Below are 20,328 nucleotides of genomic sequence, written 5' to 3' on the forward strand. Positions count from 1 at the left end.
TACACACAATGTTGGATTAACTAGACGTGGACTCTTTAATCTAGATTGGCACACACATTTCCATTGTACCTCATGTTATATTTTTAATGATGATACATGAATAAGCACATACATATTTTTAACACTGAATCTCATAAAAGACTTTGCCTTTAAGGACTGACATCTGCCAGAAAAAAAGCAGATGAAAAGAAGGGTGAGCTACTTTTGAGCTGTTAATTACAGCAGTCCTGTAGACAGGAAATGCTACTAATATAATTATTATGTTTGAATACGTTATGTTCAGGAAATGTATGTACTATACACTGTTGGCTACATGGGCTGATGACTAACATGATGTCTCAAAATATCTGGGTATGTTTGGTCTGCACACCAATAACTAGATATAATAAGTTGTCACACTATAGTCTTCAGTCAGTGTGAATATCTACTTGTGACCACCGTGTTTCTCTCCTTATAGTATCATATTTGTTTTAGAATTGTCCTTCTTGCTACCCTGTGGAGTTGTGGTGCAATGATGCATCAGCAGTTCAGACAGTGATTATCTGACTTATCTGTAGGATTTTTTTAAGTGGCCTTATGAAGACTCAAGAAATCGCAAGTAAAAATTATGATTGCTAGACCTCTTTTAAAGCTGACAAGTATACTGCCAACTGGCATCTTAACAACTTAACATGACTCATTTACAAAGCTGTCTTTGGAATTATATAGATTGTATTAAAACCATGAATTGATGACACATATAAGTGGTATACATCATCTGAAAGCTGGGAACCTGAAGAGTTTTTATTTTTATTTTTGGGTTAAATCCATTTATTACACAGATTTGCTGCAATATTTGACCATTTCTGACCAGTTCAGAATTGATAAAAAATTTTTTTAGGAATCCCTCCAAAATACCACAATAAGACACTAAGACCTTAATGTGATTTGGTATCACAAACATTTGACATTTGGAGATTTCAAATAAATGAAGAATTGCATTTATCAGCGATTGGATGGTGACCATTCTGTTTAGGAAATTGCTCAGGGGCAGCAATTGTACCAGGGTGGCCATGGCCACCCCTTGAGGGCGCCATTGAGCATGCAAAGTACAGCTGATGATGATGGAAATGTGATGATGTGGTAAAGTTACAGTTAACCAGGGTATTGAGGTTTTGACGATATGATGGCTCCTAGAAGAAAAGTCAAGGGATCACTACAGTAAGTAGGATACCTCCCCTGGTGATCATGGATCCCTGTACACAATGTCACGACATTCCATGTCATAGTTGTTGAGATATTTCAGTCTTGACCAAAGTGACTGTAGTGTGTGTGTTTATTAACTTTGATTTATTCAAGCCTAACAAAGTGTTGATAAACTCACATTCACAACTGGGAGATTAGCAATCAAGCCTCAGCATTCACAAAAAGTGGAGACACAATTTCAAAAGCTGAGTTATGAGATGCACAGTAAAATATGAGGTAATCCATTTTGAGATTCTGTTACACACCAGTCCTGCCTTTGTTAAAACAGGTGTCTTTTTTTGTTGTTGAAATAATAAATATCCCAGTTCGGAAATACTATTAAAGCGCAGAGGGAAACATACTTCATGCAGACAAAACCAATAGTAGAAACCTGTTCTGCAGCATGATGGATGATGATTCTGCCTCTCCCTGTGTGTCAACTGCAGTAGGGGAATTGTTCACTCATTGATTTTTTTTATCCAGGGTGGAGGTTAAGGGATCACTAATTTACAATTTTGGTGTGTTGGGGGTAACTTATTGATAAGACAATGTTGAAGCACCTTGACGATATCACCATTAGTTAAAGTGAAAAGATGTTTTGAAAAAGTGAGCATCATATACAGTACAGTATACACTGTGTGGCCTATCTCAAAGTTTGCTATTGTCTTCTGTCGCACAGCACAACAATGCATCATTACAGTGTGGAGTGTGAGAATAGCCACTGTCCTGGTTACAGTTGCTAGGAGTAGCATGATGGCTACTGAGTTACAAGAATACCAGAGCCATATATGGGCATGTGTCTCACAGAGATGATGTCACCACCGTCTGCAGGGGCTCCCCTCTCATTTGTGGGAATGTAAAGACAAGGAGTGGGTGTGTACTCTGCAGGTTTAGTTAAATGAAGTGAAACAGAACTTGAGGAAGAAGCATGTTACGAAAGGATCTTTAAAACCAGATACACAGCTAAAGGGGAAGTTTGCTGCTGTTTTTTCAAGGTGGAATGAGACAGCAATTGAAGGAAAGGCCCCCGAAATAACGGCATTGGCAGCTGTTTCAAAGCATCAACATTAGATAGACAGCAGTAAAGGAAGAAAGAGAGGGGGAGCAAGCAACAGAGAAAAAGAGAGGAGGAGCAAAAAACAAGACAGGGGAGAGGCTGCTTTCGTTCAGTGCTAAGAGTGTTTCTGATCTTACTGAAGGCTTCCTGTGTCAGCACCATGGGGAAGTCAGGTAAGTGGAAACTGCACCCTGAGAATATTAACTGTGATTGTATCCATTTGGCCGGAGTAAGAACTTGCTTGTTTACTGTGTGCGTTTGTGGCTTTGCTATCTTTGAAAAGTAGGACATGGCAAGGCAAACTTGCAAAAGAAAAGACTAAATTATTTTTCTTTCAATGAACTGTTAAAATAGATTTTACTGATCATTAGTTAAGATTCATATTGCAGCATGCTGAGTGGATGCTGGCTGTTAGGCAGCATTGGTATTTGTATTGTTTCTGAGTGGCTATTTCAATGTGCCTATTGTGTAAGCACTCAAGAGATTGTGGTAGGCTACTTATGAAAAGCCCAGTGAGTGATAGGCACCGGGCAGAGAGGGGGGTGATGTGGATGACGTTTTCCTCTCCATCATCTGTCATCGAGTAATACTCACTGTCTGAGGTCAGTCAGTCTTCAGGTGGTGAACTCACACTTCAGCTCGAGTTTGTATTCTGCAGCCATGCACGGATCTTCATGTTGCATCATCACGTGTCCTTTGTCAGATTGCTCTCTCTCTGGCTGCCTAACCCTTCCTGCCTCTCTCCTTTCTGTCTATCAGCCTCAAAGCAGTTTTCCGAGGAGGTGCTGCAGTGCCATAATGAGTTCAGGAGGAAGCACCAGGCTCCTCCAATGAAGCTAAGCAGCAAGTTGAGCAGAGAGGCTACCCGGTGGGTTAATGCACACACCGATTAAATTAGAAACCAATAAACATTGTCAAACTGCTCTGGATAACAGTGACAGCTTCGGCCTAACCTGTCAAATGAAATAACAACAAAATATAATAAGATATCGAGGGTCTTGGTTTGTTTTTATTGTGATTAGCAGTTGTGTTGACAATTTCTTGTTCTTGTTGTTTGAGTAAATGAAAACTTGATCAGTGCTGTCAGGAATGAAATAGGCAACTAACTGTCTTGGATAATAGACTTTCAGTCCTTTTCCTCAAGCATGGTGATGGTGCAATATCAACAGCAACATTGATTTGCTAAACAAAGTTTAGTGTTATGAATGATACAGTGTACAGTCTACATCTCTGGTAATGTGTGTGTCTTTTAAATACTGTATTTGCTGTGTAATATCTATGATGGTAAATATTTGAGTTTGCAGATAATCTACCATTGAAAGCGCAGCACAGTTCATTGGAACATGAATAATGGTGCTTTTACCTCTCCCTCTGTGTCAGCTGGCGTTTTTAAAGGCACTTAACAAAATGATGCTATCGGTTTCACCCCTCTTCATTTAAAGCCATCATTCGTTGATTCAGAGCTGCGTGTCTCGAGGATCATTAGAAGATTTATAAATAAAGTTAGGATTTAGAACCTAAGCCAACAAAATCAGTAACAAAAGCTCACTGGACTTGTAATTGAAGAGTTTGTCTTTTCATCCAAAAAGCATTATTACTCTTGTGGTGAGGAACACCTGTGGCATTTAACATCTGTGGTTTATCCACACCATATTTTAAATAGAGACATGGTGAATAACTTACCAGGTGTTGAACCTTGTCCTTGTAGTAACACCTCATATTGTAAATTTGAGTAAATACTGTCACTAAATCAACACTGTGTTGATAAAACCTATAGCTTAGCATGTACACTTTTGTTACCAAAACACAATTACCAAAAGCAATTCAGAGGAATTAGTTTCTGTGCCTGCTTTGCATATTTGTACTAGATTAAACCTTTGAGGTAAGGATTTGACATTGTTTATCTTGGGGGGTGGAGGACAGCACAGTGCTTTTAAAAACTGAGACTTCTGGGAAGCCTAAATCTAGAGAAGTAAAGAGCTTTGAAGTATGCCACTCACAGTGGAAATCTTTGCGTGCAGGAGTGGATTTTGTTGCAGGATTCATAGCAATTTCAGCAGTGCTATCCACAACTTTCTTTGTCTCTGTCCACAGTTATGCTGAAAGTCTGGCCAGCACACGGATCCTGAAACACAGCGTGGAGTCCAGTAGAGGGAGCTGTGGAGAGAACCTGGCGTGGGCCTCCTATGACCAATCAGGTACCTACAGTATATATACTCATACACACATGCTCAATATACTATTTATAAAACTGAATGATTTTGTGTATATGCCCTCTTTGTCTTCCTCTTGAGATACACATCCATACAATAGTTTAGTCTATGGGGCTTAAAGCAGACTGTCCTACCCTGAAAGTGAACAGCTGGGATGTATTTCCCCTCCACTTGGCTCTGTGTTTGAGAGCTCAGACACCATGACTCACAGCAGAAATATGTCAGCGCAGGACGGTGTGATTCATAAAACATCTCCAACAGTGCAGCACTGGGTGAGAAAAAGTGCAGCATTGTAAACAACATGTGCCCCAAAAGAGATTTGTAGCTCCAGGGGGAATTCTTCTTATATTGCTGTCATTCTGATCAATATGTACAACACAAGACCAATTTGATTGTCCTTGAAGTTGAGGTTACACTTTGTCCCGTGCAGGAAAGGATGTTACAGACCGCTGGTATGATGAAGTGAAACAGTACAACTTCAACCGTCCTGGATTCTCCTCTGGCACTGGTGAGATTTACACACAAGAGTGTTGCTCGATGGTGTTTTAAGCCCCCAATGTCTCCTTCCAGGCAGCGCTGCGACCGTTGACTTCAAGGCACCTAACCCTAACCATAACCATAACCATTGCCTAATCCTATTGTTTTTGGCCCCCAACGTTGGTATTCAGTTGGTGTCATTAGTAATCATCAAGTAATCATTAAAAATGTTCTGATATAAATATACAGTATATAACAATCAATAATATAATTTTGAAAAATTAAAAAAACTGAGAGCATTAGTTGATGCATCGATAATTATTAATAATTAGCAATTGAAATGAAAAATGTCATAAATTGAGTGAATATGTTTGGGTTTTGGACTGGTGGTTGAATAAAACAAGCAATTTGAATATGTCAACTTTGGCTTTGGGAAATTGTGATTGGCATTATAAACTATTTTTTGACAGTTAATATATAAGAAATGTATCAATTAATCAGGGTAATAATCAGTGGATCAATCAATACTGAAAATAATCATTTTCATTGTCTTGTCTCATCTCTCCTTGTGTTTCTTTCCCAATGCATTTATCTCTATGTATTTATTTCTTGCTCTTTGTTTCTCTTTGTCATTTTCTGTTTGCACATTGTCAGTTTCTCTGTCTTGGTTGATCATGTTTACCCAGGCATGGGCAAGGTTGTTGTTATTCCCCTGCTGATATCACACCTCAGTCAGTGTGTGACTGTCTGAGTCAGTGACCAGCCATGGGGGAAATCAAGGTCCTCTGTATCACTTCTCAGCCTCCATGTCATTTCAAGTCTGACCTAATACCTCCAGATGGTTTCCCATAGCCCCAGACTCTAGTGTGCATAAGTTTGTGTAACTTAATCACACATGAAGCAGATCACTCCTAGGACACATCACAATGATTCACATTGATTCATATAAAGTTGCCTGATAGAGAAAAAAAATAAGAAAGTGTACAGGTTGGTTTAGGACTGATGAGTGAGACAGGAATTAAGATTCCTTTGTCTGTAAATATTTAGAGGAACTGCACTCAGCTTCAACCATGTCCTAACAGTCTTGTTTTTTTCCACAGATTTTTCTGCCTTTAATTTCTTTATATTTTTGTCTCATTTAACTCACCACCTAGGTCATTTCACGGCAATGGTGTGGAAGAGCAGTAATAAGTTGGGTGTCGGTAAGGCTACTGCATCAGACGGTTCATCCTTTGTGGTGGCCAGATACTTCCCCGCTGGAAATATCACTAACCAGGGACACTTTGAAAACAACGTCCTCCCAGCTAAATCCACCACCTAACGATGTCTCGATCCCCAACACTTGACTCAAGCCCAAAGGCATTTATTCCATTTTCCAGGAGAGTCTGAAGTTGTCTGCCTGCACTGAAGGATGAAGGATACTCAGGAGAGCAGCACATCTCGCCTAGTAGAGATCCATACTATCTTGTATAGATTTTTTTTTTATGAAATGCACTCAGGCTTCCAGTCCTGTTTGTCATTTGAAAAAAGACCTGTGTTTGATACAGTGTTTAGAATGAAGAAATCACTACTGTCTGACATTGCTAACAAAACATTTCCAGTAACCATTTGGATTGTTTAATCTTGATTTTGATGGTCATTTACATTGCCTCTGACAGTATTTCATTCATTAATGTCAATGTTTTTTTATTTTTACACGCTGAAATACATCATCGCCTCACATCCGTATTTGAGTAAAAATGAGAATTAAGTTATTCAAAGGGACAGGCTTTATGAATTTACACTTGGAGTCATTGCTTGTAATTCAAAGCTATTGACTCAGCATGCGTGGTATGTGTTGTTGCGACTACTTGTCAAAGCCAACCCTGCAGTCCCCGGTATGTGTTTTGTACTCTAATCAGTTTTCTACAATAAAGTTGATAGATGGTCAGAAATGCAGTTGGCATCTGTCTGGGTACACTTGTGTCATCTGTATTGTGTGATATTATAAGAGAGTAAGAAACTGAACAAAAAGAGAGTTTAATTTCATGACACATTCACTTAAACTTAAAAAAAGGTGATAGCACATGTGAGTCTGACACATGTGCTGGAAAAGTGTAACTTTATGGAGTATGATTAATATAGGAACATTTTAGACAACGTAAGCAGTTGTAATACGTAAACACTGATTAATGAGCTTTTTCTGAGGTTGGTATTAAAGGGTCTGAATAATTGTGAGACTTACATAAATCTTCTGGGTCCAAAAACGATTTAGCAGTGCAAAGTATTCCTTTAATATCTGCAGGCTGCTTCTGCAAAAACATTACATGTAAAGCAATTATATGTAATGGTAATATTACAATGCAGTATTCTTGCAATGCTTCCTTTAAAAAGCCATTACATTTTCATGTTTTTGTTTTTGTCTTGCCTATTTCAGAATCCACCCAGCCGTTGGCATCTGCCACACATGAACAACATGATGATATAACACCTTTCACATTAAAAGCCCAATGAGAAAATGTTTTAACAATATAAATGATTTTTTTCATGTGAAGACCTTTTGTGTGTTCTTCATTTGCTCACACTTAAAAATATAGGGCTATTAACCCCTAACACCAGCATCAATAAAACAATAGCTTAGACTATGTTGTTACAATTGACAATGAATTGATAGATTTTACTTTAGGAAAAAAGTTTTAATAGGCCTTGTGAGTTTGCAAAATGTGAAGGACTGTGCTGCTCCTAATGTTAAAACAAGTTACAAGCCATCTGCTATCTTTTCAGTAAAAGCAATCTTACAATGCAGCCCCAGCCCACGCAGGAACAAACTTTATTTAGCAGATATTGGGGATGCAACATACAGTAGCAGCGATACAGAAGAGTCAGTGGCGTTTAGACTGTATAGGCTGGAGGAGGGGGTCAGGAGTCATATCGTCCTCACCACTCACATGGTCAGCTCCTATGTGGAAAAGGGAGAGAAAGACAGAAGAAGACAAAAGAGAAAAGAGATTCAAAGAAGAATGGTACAGTTGGTAAAAATTAAATATGAATCATTATAATTAAATAAAACTGAGTTGAAAACAAAGCTGATTTTCCTTCATTAAATTATAATACAAAACGGTCTTCACTACTATTGAAAAGAAGCAACTCTATATGCCACACTGCTTAGAAAAAATACAATTCTCTGGGATAATCAGAATGAGATGCTCTGTTTATACTTAGCCAACCTTCGCCATTAATCTAAAGACAGCTTCATCTTGCTTTCCACCCCCAACAAAATCAACTGCGTCACTTAGGCAACTCAGTTATCTCAGTGTGAGTTGTTGCCGCCACCTAGTGGGCATCAAACTACACTGATGACCTACAGAACAGTAGAGGTTGCTTAGTTACTGAGGAGAAACTCTACTTGTCATTTGTCCTCTGCTCTTTGTTCTTTACTCCACCCCCCCACCCCCACCCCCCCATGCACTCCCCGCTCACTGGCTATGACTCATTATTTTGTTCACCATCTGCCCTCCCTCTACCCTCTCACTCTTCCTCTCTCACTACCTCGTTCCCCCTCCTTCCTCCTCACCATGATAGCATTCACAATGTCATTCTTGTTGTGTTTCAGTGCACGGACTGCCTTGGCTCGTGACACATTGGCCTGAGCCATCACCAGCTCGATATCCCTCTGCTCAAGACCTCCCTCATCCACCTGATAGAATAGTATAGAAAGTGAGAAAAGAGAGAGAGAGAGAGAGAGAGAGAGAGAGAGAGAGAGAGAGAGAGAGAGAGAGAGAGATAGTTAACAACAGAATAAAAGATTACAGAACGCTACAACATACTGTACTGACATTAATAATTTGATAGGTATTCAGAAACAACAGTTTAGACAGAAAGTACCTCTTCTTCCTCCTCTTCACTCTCTTCCTTGATGGTGAGGCTGGGTGGGACAGGTGGGGCCAAGGGAGAAGAGGTCACAGGCACCTTGAATTTCTCTGCGGCTGCTTTGTGAGCCTGCTGAGATAGGTCCTCAATCTGAGAGAGGAGAGGAGAGGAGAGGAGAGGAGAGGAGAGGAGAGGTTGAGAGACAATACAATACATGAACTGAAGCTTGAATATCTAAGAAAGAAAGAGAAAGAAAGACTTACCTTTGCCTCTCCAAATACAATGTAAATGTCAGATGCTGGGCTTTTGAAGACATCTGGTCTGCTGATGACAAACAAGATACTCTTGGACTTCCTAATGGTAATTCTGGTCACACCATGGACTGGCTTTAGACCAAGTTTAGACATGGCCTACATACACATACAGCAGCAGAGAGAGTGAGAGAGAAAATAACACAAATGAAACACTGGTGTAAAATACACTCCACTTGATATATTTAAATACTTTTATACAGCCAGTAGTCAGACCTTGCGGGCCTTCTTCTCACTGCGGCTCTGTTTTGGTCTGTTTAGCCCTTCATCTGCAAAGGAGACAGACTGTAGGAAAAAAAACATATATTAATTACTTCTAAAATCTAGGACATTTTCATAAAGTAGTTTTGCTAATGTGCTAATTTGCCATCTGTCAATTTTAATAATATCACCAAATGTGACTCTAATCTTGTAAACAGCAGTTTTCACTGCTGTTTTCCTGATGCCAGACAGTTTTGCTTTTTCTTGCACACACAGGAAGCAATGCATTTTATGTTCATGTATCATAACTAGCATGACCTCCCAAAAGAAGATTCTTAAACTTCAACGACTGAAAATATAAAGCTGGTTGGGCAATATCAAGTAATCTCTGGGAAGTGCAAAAAGAAGCTTATATACCATGACTCCTTATATACATTAGGACAAATCATGTTTTATGTTCTTCTCAGCTTTAATTGTAGCGTCAAGCTCTCCCCATAACATGCATTCAAGTTTTCAGTATTTAAGCAGTTTCCTCCTAATTTCAAAATCATTGTGTTGGGATCTTGAAAAAACAAGTTTCAATCCCAATGTTACATGTTATAAAATAATATTAGAAAATACTTGTCACAAAAGAGGTTAAAAAATATATAGGTAACTCTGTACAGGGAAAAAAATGGTTTCCAATAAGTAGCATGAACAGTCTCACCTGGGGCTCTGATGGTCTCAGTGGCTCTGACTCCTCCAGCTCAGGCACTGAGCCCTCACTCTCGGACTCATTACAGGAAGCTAATATGGAACCTACACAAGAACATATCCAATACACATTTAAGTACATGTAAGTGAAGGGTACCATATCCTATGGCCATAGAAACTAATCTCCATAGTAGAAGTAATAAGGGCATTAGTGACTCATTAGTGCTATGCTGATGAGCATTCATTTTTTTTAAATCCCAAAGCTCATTTAATCAACATCAGGGAATTTAATTAGGCTATGGAGAATACATTTCATTATATCTCCATACCATGTGATTTTTATATTATAATAACACATTAATAACACACTCTTCATCCATAAATCAAAAAGTCAACTATACCATGCAGAGAATGTATGTCTTGTGTGTATGTCATGAAAGCATAGAAAAATAAATGTTGCATAGGAGGTCAGAAACAACTCACAATTGTTTTGGAAAGAAAGGTCGATCTCTTCTGCAATCTTGTGGCTGTGGTTGATTGGACAGCCTGACTGTCTGTCGGATATTTGGTGGGCAGAGAAAGGCTGTATTTCCCGCTGATTGGATGGACAAGACTCTCTCTGCATGGCTCCATTCCTGTTTCCTGCCACTCCTCTGGCCTGGGATCTGTGACCACGTCGAGGCATTCCACCATCATCCTCACTGTCTGTCTCCTCCTTAGCCAAACTGGGACCTTACAGGGCAAACAGCAAATTTATCATATTTGTATTAGGTAGCTCTCATTTGACTTTGTTTTAACAAACGTTCTGCTGATTTTGTATTGCTTCAAACCAACAAACCAGGGAAATATAGTGACGGTTTTTCTTTTTTGATAACAAACCCAATTTGCAAAGCACCCTTTTACTGTTACCAGAACTGACTGTAACAAAGAGGATAAAGGATTCCTCAGTATGTATTGCACTGTGCTATCAATCTAACAAGCCATCATTTTTATACTCACCTCTGCACCTGTCTTGTGTGGTCCATGTGCAACCTTGCTTGATTTCTTTGTGAGGCTGGATGTTGAGATTAGGCTGAGACTGGGGATGGAAAATAGAGTCTGGAACACCTGCTGAATCGAGAGTCTCAGGCGCTGGTGAAGTTGACTCCTGGGTAGGCTGGGACAGGCTTAACACCATGGCAGTGGAGAATGAGGGCGAAGAGACACTTGTGGTAGAAGTAGTTGATGCAGAAAGGACAACAGTGACCTCTTGGAGGTTGTTGTGAGGAAGAAATTGGGGATCAGGGGCTTCTTGTGTCCGGGGGGAGGTAGAGCAAAGCGGTGGGGTGGTGTGGCACATGGACTGTGAAGGCTGTTGCTGGGCTGAGGGGACAGGTTGGGATTCCTGCACAGGTGTGGGAAGATCATCCTCTGGCTCTGTTGAGGAACATGGTAGAGGGGAGGAAGAGGAAACAGGAGATGGTGAGGAAGACAGTGGAGTCAGAGAGTATGATAAGGTATCATGGGTAGGTGGGATTTGGCCAGCATCTATGTTGTTATCATTAATATCCACTGTGATTCCTCTCTGACTATCAGACAGGGGTCTGTTATCAAGCACTTCCTGTTCCTGATGTAATTCTTGGTTAATTGGTAAGACAACATTGAGGTTGTCTGGGGTATGTGTGGTAGATTTGCAGAGTCCATGGATAGGAATTTTGACCTCAGGACTGGGACTGTTATCCCCCTGTATCTGTGAACCAAACTCATCTTTGTTTGTCCCAGACGTTTTCTGTTGACAGTCCGACGATGAAGCTTTGTTGTTTGCCTTTTGGCCTGTCTTAGTTTCAGAATTGTCTGTGTCCCCTTTTGACCATCCATCTGCTGTGGTATTTAATGGAACAGAGGGTTTCTTTGGATCATCAACAGATTCAGGACTAGAGTCACCATGATTGCCTTTTTGGGATGCCCTGTGTTTGTTCTGCTTCCCTCTCCTCCCTTTCTTAGCAGCAATTGTTTTTTCTGTGCAAAGTTCCCCTTTAGGGGTGTGACACGGAAAGTGCTCTGGGACATTCTGTGCAGGAGAGGTTTTTCTTTCCTTTTTGTTCTTCCTATCCTTTTCCTCACCTCTCTTTTTTGCCTTCTCTTCTGCTTTTTCTTCCTCGTCTTTTACCCCTGAGTTACTAACAACACATTGCTGTCCTCGAAAGGCATCTGTAGTCTTTGGTTCATCAACAAGTCTGTCAGTCACAGGACTGACATCACCTTTTCTTTGGCCTTCAGTCGGAGGCTTCACTATCTCTGGTTCTGACTGGGAACCAGAATTTTCCATCTTGTCTTGACAAGCTCTACTTGGTCTGGATTCGTTAGATTTACATTTAGGAGTAAAGGAACCAAATGATCCGTGTAGCAAAGAAAATGCTGTATTACTCTCTGGAGTGATTGTCTGACACTCTGGACTAGTATGACATCTTGACTTGGCTTTATCTGGTGAACTGAGATTCTGGTTTGTTACAGCTTTGTTCATGTGAGTTTCAACTAATGGCACTGAGATGCTACAGGCATCTTCCTTTGAGGATGGTGCCTGTGTTGTGTCTGATGCCTGGTTTATGGATCTGTCTTTTTGTTCCCCTTCATCTGGAATTGTGTCAGAAACCTGAGGTGGCATCTCCTCAAGTGGAATATTAGACACAGACTCTCTAACACTGACACTCACACTCTGGGGTCTCACTTCCTCTGATAGAGCATTCAGACTTTCACACATGGCTACTTCCAAGGAGTCAAAGGCAGAGTCATTGTTATTGTTAGAATTCTTCCAAGTTTCTTGTATTTGTGTGTGCGTGTTATCTCCATCATTGTCTGGATTTAGATTACTGACATCATCCTCTGGAAATCTGGAGCTTCCATCCTCCCCTCCGCCTGCTTCTGAGATCTCCTCAATGGACTTCCAGCTAGCCAAGTTGGACTCAGAAGTTCCCTCTCCTACTAATTCTTCATCCGCCATCTGGTCCCTCTTTCCACACAGACTGTTGTTGTCTTCCTCATCCAGAACAGAACCCAGAACGTTGTCATAATTTTCACACACTTCCACAGCCGTCTGTGTGCTTTGGCCCTCTGTGTCACACATGAGCAGACTCTCATACCTCTTTCCCAGAGACAGGGAGAGTGACTCCCCTGCTCCCCACACACCAAACCCAGCCCCTGATCCTAATCCTAGACCGAACCCCAGCCCCATTCTGTCATCGCACCACGCCCCAGCTCCAGGACGCATCTCCCTGCTCCCGCCCCTGCTGTCTGTTTCTGAGTTTTCCCTTTTGGGCGAGATGGCAAGGGGGTAGTGTGGGGATCCAACAGCTCCCAGCACCCCTTCATCAGTACTCAGGGTGTTTTCTCTCAGGTTCTCCTGGGCAGAGTCACCAGGGGTCAGGGCCAGATTGTCAGCAAGTTCTGAGATGACCTCTGGAGAGGCAGAAACAGGGATATTACTGGGGTTGGGACTAGGTTCTTTGGGGCAGGAGAGAAGAAGAACACCTTTATTCAAATCATTGGTGGCAGAATCAATGCTTCTACACTCCACACTCATAGACTCAGCTGAAGTATTCCCATTCCTCTGGTCAAGCTCAATGTCAGACTCCCTGTGAATACTTGTCCTACATGTGTCCTCTGCCCCTCCAGGCACATCTGATTTATTGGAGAAAAACTTTGATAATACAAGTCTACTTGCTCCTACAGCCCTGTGGCTTTCTGGCTGATAATGACGAGGCTTGATGAGCAATTTGAAAGAGTCTCTTTCTGGTTTTTCTGGGGATTCCCCTCCTGAATAATCATTGCTCTCTTGCAAATCATCATCTTTCATCTGGGGATTTTCCTCAGCCAATTCTTCTGGAAGAACTGAACTGTTAAGGTCTAACATCTCCTGTGCAGAAGCGGCAGAAGGAGGAGAGTTGTGGAACTCAACAGCAGGGTCAGGTGGAACATAAATGACAACAGTAGTGGTGGAAGGGTTCACATGAGAGCTGTCTTTAGGGTGCTCAAGAGGGTTGGAAGAACCAGAGATATCCATCATCTCACTTTCACTCCCACTTTCGTCCACGTTGCTGGAGGACTCTGGTTGACAAGAAATAGCTTCTGAAGGACCGAATGGTGTCTGGTGATCCACTGGTTTGTCTGTGCTCATGTGCATGTGCAAAGGTTTTGTCTGATCTATTCCACTGGTTGATTCCAGTTCAGGTTCATCCAGGGGTGTAGGTTTATCCAGAGCAATGGATTCAGAAAGACAGGTCGTTTTGGGGGAATCCACAACTTTGTCTGTTGTCAGTTGTGTGTGCAAAGGTTCAGTTTGACCTGTTCCAGTGGTAGGCCCCTGTTCAGGTTCTGTTTGGACTTCAGTTAGATCAAGTGCATCCATTTGTGTGGGTTCTATTGATTGTGCATGCCTCTCAGTGCTGTATAGACGTTCATCTTCCTCCCCATTATAGGAGGCAGAATCTAATGAGTCATCTGTATCGTCTTGGAAACAGAAGGCTTCATCCAACCCCTCATTGATAGATGTCTCTGAAAGTGAATGAAGGAAGGATGCTGAGCTGTCCTCCTCTGTAGGATCCTGCACTGCTTTGTGATCACACTTCTCATCAGCCTCTTCTTGCTCTTCTTCTTCCTCTTCTTCCTCCTCTTCTACCACTTTAACCTCTACCTTAGCTTCCTCACCTGCCTCATCATGCTCTTCACCATCATCATCTTCATTATTTTTATCATTGTCACCACCGTCAGCAGAGCCATTAGCATTGCCATCACCATCGTCGTCATAATCATAATCATCATCATCATCATCATCCTCTTCTTCATCATCATCGTCATCTTCGACATCTGCCTCCTCTTCTCCTGCTGCATAAGCATTAACATCCTTCCCTTCATTGATGTCATTACCTTCTCCGATATCATTCTCATCCTCTGTGGGGAAGAGAGTGATTTCCATTGAATCAGCCTTAAAGATAAGGCTGGTGTGGAGGGGAAAGGAGATGAGGGAGGCAGGGATCATCATTTCCTCCACTGGTATATCATCAGCACAGGCTGCCTGGGAGAGCATGAAAGAACTGGGTCCGAACCTACCAAAGGCTCCAGGACAGAAGGCATCCAGGGGGCTGACAGGTGAGTCAGGGCTAAGGCTAGATGAGGCCATGGTCATGCTCTCTGTGTCAGGAGTCAAGGCAGTGGAGGGTCGGTCTGGGTGATCATCCATCTGTCCATAATGTTCCTCTGATACACATGCCTCCAGATGAAGTTTCAGGCCTGTCTGCAAGGCCCTAGAGTACTCTGCTCTCCCTGCACTAGTCTCTTCCAGTGGGCAGAGTGAGCTTTCAGACTCTCCCCCATCTTCCTGGGAGTCAGTGCTACGGCTGCTACTGCTCCTTAAAGGAGATGTATTGTCAGTCACCCAGCAAGGACGACAACTTTCTCTGGAAATCTTAATCTCTTCCTCTTTTGGAGCCTCTTCCTCCTCGAGGATCACTGTCCCTGTTATACCCATCCGTGAATTCATGACAAAATCATCAGGACGGTACAGGCAGAAGCCTCCTGCCTTTTCCTCCTCCCGTTCTGGACAAGCTCGTCCCTTTTCCTCCGCAACTTCATCTCCAATCTCCGATAATGAGCCCACAAAGCAAGCAGGGGCCTCCTGTGCTTCTTCTGTAAGGAGCAGGTTAGGAGAAGTGGAGGGGGAGGTTGAAGATGTGTAAGAGGAGGTCCAGCTGCCTCCCTCTGCTGTGATATAAGAGCCAGAGGGAGAGGTGAGAGGGGAACAGAGGTCCTCGCTATCTGAGGGAGAGCCAGGGGAGAGTGGGCAGACTGGAGAACCAGGATATGAATGATGTTTAAGGTGCAAAGAGCGGGAGGCCATCTTGATTGGGGTGGAAGGAGCTGTATAGTATAGGTCAGGGTCAAGAGATGAGGGCACACCCACTCGTAGTGGGTCAACAGCATAGGCTGGCTCAGAGAAGGACAAAGCAACTGGACAGACGAGCTCAGAAAAAGAAAGGGAAGGCACTTCGTCTTGAGAAAGGGTTTGACCCTCTTCCTGGCTGTCTTTCAAATTGTCATCTGTTCTGATTGGCTCTGGGGAGAAAGAAGAAGGGAATAGGGGGTTCTGAAAAGGGGAAGGGAGTATGATTGGGGGCTGCACAGGGTCTTTTTGCTGATCCTGCTGTTTTTGAGGGATTTGGGCTTGGTTTTCCTCTTTGCTGGTTTCCAGCTGGGTCTCTTTTGCTTGTGACTGAGGACCTGAAAAGCTTGGAATAGCTGGCAAAGGGATAGCCTGACCACTTGGCTCAACCATGGGTTTTCTTTTCTGGATCTCTGTTGTTTTGAGCAGTGTCTCTTGACCCATCACCACCCTTGTGTCAATGGTCTGTGGTTCTTGATAGTCACTCTCCACCTCAGAACCAGTCAGGACCTGGGGAAACAAATTATACATACATAATAAAGTTCATATCAGCATACCAATAAAATGTGTCTGGTGGCATATCTTCTATAAAATTGCAAACATCCAACACACAAAACACACACCTTGATTCTCTCCATCTTAACAGGGACGTGGCGGCCACAAGGTCCATGACCACCTAACTTTCCAGACAGTCTCTGTGTGTTGTTGCGATGGTCAGAGCCTTCAGGTTGGGGTCTTGGAGTACCAGAGGAGCTAGGTGTTGCATGAAATATCCGTGGTCCAAATGGAGAGGTGCATGCTGGGAGTAGCTTCTGAGGAGTACTGGGCGAAGGGCTAGAACCACTGTCACTAGGGGAGGAGCCACTGTCACTAGGGGTGGAGTCAGTAGACTGGTGTCTAGTCATGTCTGAAAAACAGGTGGGGGGGGGATGTAAAACAACAGTTTAAATAAAAGGAAGGAGCAGTTAAATTAAGGAAACTGTCTACTTTGGCATATTTATGGTAAATTTTAACTGTAGTAAGGAATTAACAAAGAAGTGAGCTCAATCTCGCTGACTGAATTATCTCAGTAACACAATACTAGACATAATGTGGAAGGCTACGCCTCCTTGGTTGTACAAGAATATACTTTTTAATCTCTTCAGTTGAACTTTTCTTCTCACACACACTCAGAGAGCTCCAAAAATATCACCAAAATGCCAGTCAGTAGATTAACCAAATATCCCTCAGCTCTGTGTGCAGATGGCTTTCGAGAGCAAAGAAATCACCAAGAATGAAAAACATAGACAGACATGAATAGGCTATTATGGATGTGTTTTTTTTAAAGCAATTAAACCTGCCTGTAGTGTTCCACCATAAGGCTAGACTCAAAACATGAAAAACAATGCTTCTACACTACAATATCTTATTTTACATCTCCAAGTTTCTCTGTCTCTCTTTCTCTTTCTGTATCAACATGCACAATTGCACAATTATCCAGAGGCAAACGAACTCAAGTCATTGAATTATGGTGCTCTCTGTCCTCTTGGCCTTCTAGGCCATTCTATCATCTTTATAAATGTCATAAGGAATGGAGAAATCACTGAGATGAAATGACAAAAAAAGAAAGCTCCAACTGCTTATCTTTAACGATTTTGTTATATCAGATTGATTACCATAACACAAAAGTATACATTTACTGAAATATCTATGAAAGATGCACTATAAGCCTCTTTTTCAATAGTACACATGGAGGGAACAGAACCTTAATTTTCTTTCTTAACTGGGCCATTGCCATGGTGACCTTAGTCCACATGCTGATAGGCCATTATAACACACAAGTGGCTTAGCTCCAGATATCACTTACTAATTCACTCGTTCTATAGCCCTTCCTTTGTCTCATTTCCTCAAAATTACTCTATAAACCCTTTTCGTATTATATAAAGCTGCTTCTCCTTGTTTCTCTTTTTGACTCTCTCGCCTCCATGTTCTTTTTTTTCTCTGCACATAGTATATCTCCTCCCTTGCTGCTCTCCTGCCCTGCCTGTGGTGGTGGCAGATGCAATCATCAGCACTTAGCAGCCTTGCCTGATTGCTGCCCCAATTACAAGCTTTCGGTGTGTTTGCGTGTGTGCTGAGTCATTTGTCAGAGACTAAAACCTGCCACTAATCGGAAAGATGCACAGTTAAGCATGTACAAAAGCCAACTCCTGCTCTACACTTACATGTGAACCCAGTCTCACGGCAGTTCATTATTTCCTCCTGCATTGTCTAATAAAAAGGCCAGGCCTAGCTTCAGTGGCAATATGCACAGGCAAACAAGAAACAATGTTTAATCTATATCTGACTTATAGAAAATCAAGCAAAACAACAACTACTTTGAACACATTAACTACTCTTTATTGGCATTAGAATCAAATGTAAGAACTGCACATTGTTGGAGCTACTGTTTTGCTAGGCTGCTAAATAAGCCAGTGACATGTATTATTTATGCTGGCAGTCTCCGTCTCTTAGCTGCAGATTCACTGCTGCTAACAGTCTGTGGATGTCTTCCTCTCTTCCCCTCCTTGGCCCGGACTGCAAGTCTTCTCTGGGAGAAGGCAGTGAAATCGAGTACCTGGCTTGCCGTAGGATGAGCAGGCCACAGCAAGCTGAGCAGACTGGAGCTGCGTCACAGAGGCTGCGGCGCTGGCCTGTCAGCCCCAAGGGGAGTCTCTATTTCATCTACTGCTCTGATTAAGCCTAGCAGCAGAGACACCCTAATAGTCTCATATGCTTATTTGTCTCTCTACATAAGAAACCCCCTTTTTAGTCATAATCAAGCCTCTAAGCTCTCTTTTTTCATCAAGTATGTGCCAAAATACAAGTTGCAACTAGAGCATCCGACAATTCGCTTTCCTCCCTCCCCTCCCAAGATTCAGGCCAAGAAGGCTTAAAATAATTCCAAGCCAATGAACAGATCAGGGCAATGATAAAGTTAGAGCAGGAACATTTCCAAAATAGCAAACCACTGTAAACTACTTCCAGCAGAGAGGAGGCAGGGCGTTTCTGTAATAGCGATTAAGGTTATCCATCATGACTGTCAGACATTTACTACAGTATACTCTACTCGCTAGCTAGCTAGCTATAGCCTATTATGTGCAATAACTGTAAATGACACAGTAGTCACAAGACTTTGTTCCAATGACGACACTCTCACTCTGACCATTATTGCCTGGCTGTAAATAAGGTGACACAATCTTGACCCTCCCAATCTCTCATCTGCACTGACACAACATTATCTTCTCCTATCTCTCTCTCCCTATTCTCATTTTACTTATTTCATAATTTCACAACGTCCGATATACAGCAGCAACGTGAGCAATAGATTTATGACAAAAGCTCTTGTGCTTGTGTGGTTTGTGTGTTCCTACAGAGTGCTGCCATGCTGCTGTGTCATGTTCCTGCTGAGGTTGGGGGAAGGGAGGAGCCACTCTATGCTTACAGCTTGCAAAATTGCTGGGGAGATGTGGATGCAGATGGGGTGGCGCCAGGGTTAAAGATGGGGCAGCAGGACGAGGGATATGGGGTGAGGAGGTTAGGGTACGGGAAGATGGGTATGGGGGCTGCAGGGAGGACAATTACACAAAGCTTTTTGAAGTCATTTAGACAAGAGAATGTTTGTTAATAGGGATTTGGTGATGAGGAGTGCATAGAGGTGGACTGGGAGTTGACAGTTCTGGGGTGGAGGCTGCTAATAGCTGGAAGCTGGAAGGGGAGACAACATGCGGTTAAGTAAGGAGGCTAACATGCAGCTGTATCACAGCTTACTCAGACTGCACATGTCAACAGACAGACAGAAATGACCCCAGCAGTTTCAAGCAGATAGTATTTACCTAACAGTCTCTTACACGTTCACTAGCCCAGTCTATATGTGCCATATGTTTTTTATCCTGCTAACTCTCCCCTCCTCGCCCCAATCTATTTAACACTATCTAATTGCTCTGCATTTCCCTCATCCGCTCTCCTCGAAATATGTCCTTGTCTGTGTTCGATCACATCTACCTGTTTAATTACATCATTCTCCCTTCTCCATCCCCAATCCCAGATGTCCTACCTGGTCCAGGGAGCCCTGTCTCCTCAGCTCCATGCTCAGGATGCTTGTCGGTGGGGACAGTTCTGTGAGAGCTCTCCCCCGGCATGCTTCTTGCTGGTTCTCTTTAGCTCTGACGCAACAATAAACCATACAGCCGGAACAGACAAGGTGAACAGGGAGAGGGAGTGAGAGAGTGAGAGTGACAGTGGAGAGGGAGAAAGAAGAAGGGGAGGGGGGACCTGAATGCTCAGCGACCCAACACTCAGTTCTTCCCTGCAGCACGTGTCTAAGTGTGTGTGTGTGTGTGTGTGTGTGTGTGTGTGTGTGTGTGTGTG

At 42.5% G+C, this 20,328-nt stretch overlaps 2 protein-coding genes across 2 annotated transcripts; one reads left to right on the top strand and one right to left on the bottom strand.

Annotated features, from left to right (window-relative positions):
- Positions 1–2,066: 2,066 nt before the first annotated feature.
- On the top strand, positions 2,067–6,909 carry glipr2l (GLI pathogenesis-related 2, like). Its single transcript, XM_039806762.1, has 5 exons — positions 2,067–2,454; positions 3,041–3,149; positions 4,376–4,479; positions 4,925–5,002; positions 6,126–6,909. Exons 1-5 carry the CDS (start codon positions 2,442–2,444, stop codon positions 6,290–6,292), a joined length of 471 nt encoding a protein of 156 aa, XP_039662696.1. The 5' UTR covers positions 2,067–2,441; the 3' UTR covers positions 6,293–6,909.
- Positions 6,910–7,215: 306 nt separating this feature from the next.
- On the bottom strand, positions 7,216–20,328 carry nacad (NAC alpha domain containing). Its single transcript, XM_039806761.1, has 10 exons — positions 20,015–20,328; positions 16,563–16,846; positions 11,025–16,449; positions 10,509–10,757; positions 10,039–10,130; positions 9,348–9,416; positions 9,084–9,230; positions 8,836–8,970; positions 8,525–8,647; positions 7,216–7,909 (listed from the first exon to the last, which is right to left on the bottom strand). The coding sequence occupies exons 1-10, from the start codon at positions 20,097–20,099 to the stop codon at positions 7,895–7,897; spliced, it is 6,624 nt and encodes a 2,207-aa protein (XP_039662695.1). The 5' UTR covers positions 20,100–20,328; the 3' UTR covers positions 7,216–7,894.

This window comes from Perca fluviatilis, chromosome 7 (assembly GCF_010015445.1).
Source record: "Perca fluviatilis chromosome 7, GENO_Pfluv_1.0, whole genome shotgun sequence".
NCBI classification, from domain to species: Eukaryota; Metazoa; Chordata; class Actinopteri; order Perciformes; family Percidae; genus Perca; species Perca fluviatilis.